This window comes from Galeopterus variegatus, unplaced genomic scaffold, assembly GCF_000696425.1.
Source record: "Galeopterus variegatus unplaced genomic scaffold, G_variegatus-3.0.2 Scaffold3618, whole genome shotgun sequence".
In the NCBI taxonomy this organism is placed as follows: Eukaryota; Metazoa; Chordata; class Mammalia; order Dermoptera; family Cynocephalidae; genus Galeopterus; species Galeopterus variegatus.
The window spans coordinates 27627-30233 of NW_007729729.1; the positions used below are offsets into that span (position 1 = coordinate 27627).

The window sequence follows — 2607 nt, forward strand, 5'->3', positions numbered from 1 at the left end:
CTGTATGTGGGATCCGAACCCTCGGCGGGAGCGCTGCTGCGCTTCCCAAGCGGCGCACTAGCACAGTGCGCCACCGGGCCGGCCCATAGACTTTCTCATCTGGATACATGTTTATATATAAATTTGTATTGAAAAGCCATCAAGAATGATTCCATTAATATGAAAAGTCCAGGATAGACAAATCCATAGGAACAGAAAATAGATTAGTAGTTGCCAGGGGATGAGGGGAGGAGGGAATGGGGAATTTCTGCAAATTATGGAGTTTCTTTTGGTGGTGATGAAAATGTTCTGTAATTAGTAGTGATGGTGGTAGATCCTTATCCATATACTAAAAAAAAAAAACCCACTAAATTGTATACTTTAACATGGGAATTTTATGGCATATGAATTATATCTCAATAAAAAAGTCATCTAACCACTTTGCAATTTTTATTCTTAGCAAGATATAAGAAGAAATATTAATTAGCCAAATAAACTACATTCGTGGTCAGTGGGCACAGACTGGTGGGGAAGCTACCAAATACCCGCATAAGCCTATGATCCTACCACGTGACTCATTAAAGCCCCAAATGTTGTAGGGATTCAGAGGCAAGAGCCATCAGCCTGAGTGGGAGCACTCAGTGTCAAGGACAAATGTCAAGGCTGAGTGTTAAGGACAGCCTCACAAATCTTTTCCCCTGACTCACTTCCCCTGGAGGTGGAGCAGTCAGATAGACCCATAAAGATGTACTCTTATATCATCGATGCTCCTTAGTACTTAGAACTCCCTGTGACTCTTACAGTTAATCATGCACTCACTTTATCTTTGCTCCATACAGAAAGTGAGCTGCCCAATGGCTGGGACTGGAGTTTATCCATCTTATTATCATAGTGTCTCATGTTTTGCCTTATAAATAGCAAGTGCTTAATAGTTGTTGACTTGAATTTCATCGGTAAGGCATTTCAGAAAGCAATGTTATATTATCTCAGGCATATGTAGGTATATGAATAGCACAGCTTCCTTAATAACATGCCTAATTTATTTGATTGTGAAGAGAATGGCAACTGTGTGTGGAGCTCATGCCTCCACAGACGGTACATTGTGTATGTACAATACAGCGGAAATAGCTTGTTTTGATCCCTCTCTGCCATTTACCATCCTTTTTTTGTTGTTCAAGTTCTTTACCCCTTTCTAAGCTTTAGTTTTCTGTCTATAAAATAGGATCATAATAATTACCTCCCAGGGTGGTTTTGTGTACAGTGGTGAGGATAATGTCGATTACTTATTGCACATTTTCTGTTAGCAAGTGGTCAATGAAGTGTATTATGTTTGTTATCATATTATTATTAATATGTGGCGTGAGAGTACTGGGATCAAGGTAGAAGTTCTGTGTTCTATCATGAGTTCTGTTGGAGATGAGAATATTTCACAAGTTGGACGTATTGTGTATGCATCAGCTTTTCTCTTTCAGTTTATTGGTGCTATACTAATATCCTATTTTTATGTTTTTTATCCTAGGATCTAAAGAAGTACCACTTCTACTATTGGTTTTGCTATCCTGCCCTCTGTCTTCCAGAGAGTGTACCTCTCATTGAGGCGCCGGTGGGGTTGGATCAAAGGTTTTCACCAAAACAGGTATCAACAAATGAAACAAAATGTAGGTAAAATTGGGTTTAATGTGCAATAGTTCATTCCAAAGACAAACAGGTACTTCTAGGATGAAGAGGTGGTAACTGCAGAATCCTAAGAGAAGACTTATTTACAAAATGTTTGTAAAGTAATTTTGAAGAAGTAGTGAACACACACACACACACACAAATAGGGGCTGGGTGGTTAGCTCAGTTGATTAGAGTGTGGTGTTGGTAACACCAAGGTCCAGGGTTTGAATCCTTGTACTGGCCAGTTGCCTCCCCACCCCCTGCCCCCCAAAAAAGTAGCAGACAATAATTTTCTAGGTTTTCAGTAGTATTTGCTGAAATACTAAGACAGCAGGGAGGAATTATAGGAACATTTTGAAGGACTGCAAGAATTTACCAAAATGTGGTCTTCACTTTCAGTGTAGGAAAAGGCAATATACTTTGGGGAGAGGGTCTTTGAAACAAAACAGAAGACATTCTCCTACCCTCATACCAAGTTACAGAACTCCCTCAGGAATGGTACATGCAGAGCTAGCTAGTCATTGCCATTTAAGAAGATAATAATGTCATTGGAAATGGTCCCCAGAAGAGCAATTAAAATAATCAGGCTGGCAGAACACAGACACTAAACTAGAAAATTCTGATTGTTGTTAAGGCAAAGATAGAGTGTCAAGATGATTTGAATTCATGAAGCACATCAGTCACCAAAATCCTGAATACTTAAGCCAGGGAGAAGCCATTATTAATTAAAAAAAAAAAAAAAAGTTTATTTTGTACAAGTCCAAGGTTGTGATTTTGTAGAACTAATTTTCCAAGAAGAAATCTAAGTAGGGGAGAAGGATTATGGATGGAGATTGACTGTTTTCAGGTACAGGGTTTCTTTTAGGGAGGACAAAAATGTTCTAAAATTATTGCAGTGAAGGTTGCCCAACCGGATGAACACACTGAAAAAACCAAATTGAATTGTGTACTTTATGTCTTTTTTTTTTT

The 2607-nt window shown here is 38.8% G+C and overlaps 1 protein-coding gene across 1 annotated transcript in view; it reads left to right on the forward strand.

Moving 5' to 3' along the window:
• The window catches only part of ATG7 (autophagy related 7), a 174241-nt gene that overhangs the window by 11224 nt on the left and 160410 nt on the right, over positions 1 to 2607 (forward strand). Inside the window, exon 5 of the mRNA XM_008585559.1 lies at positions 1499 to 1641. Within this exon, the coding sequence (XP_008583781.1) occupies positions 1499 to 1641 (143 nt within the window). The remainder of the gene's footprint in view (positions 1 to 1498; positions 1642 to 2607) is intronic.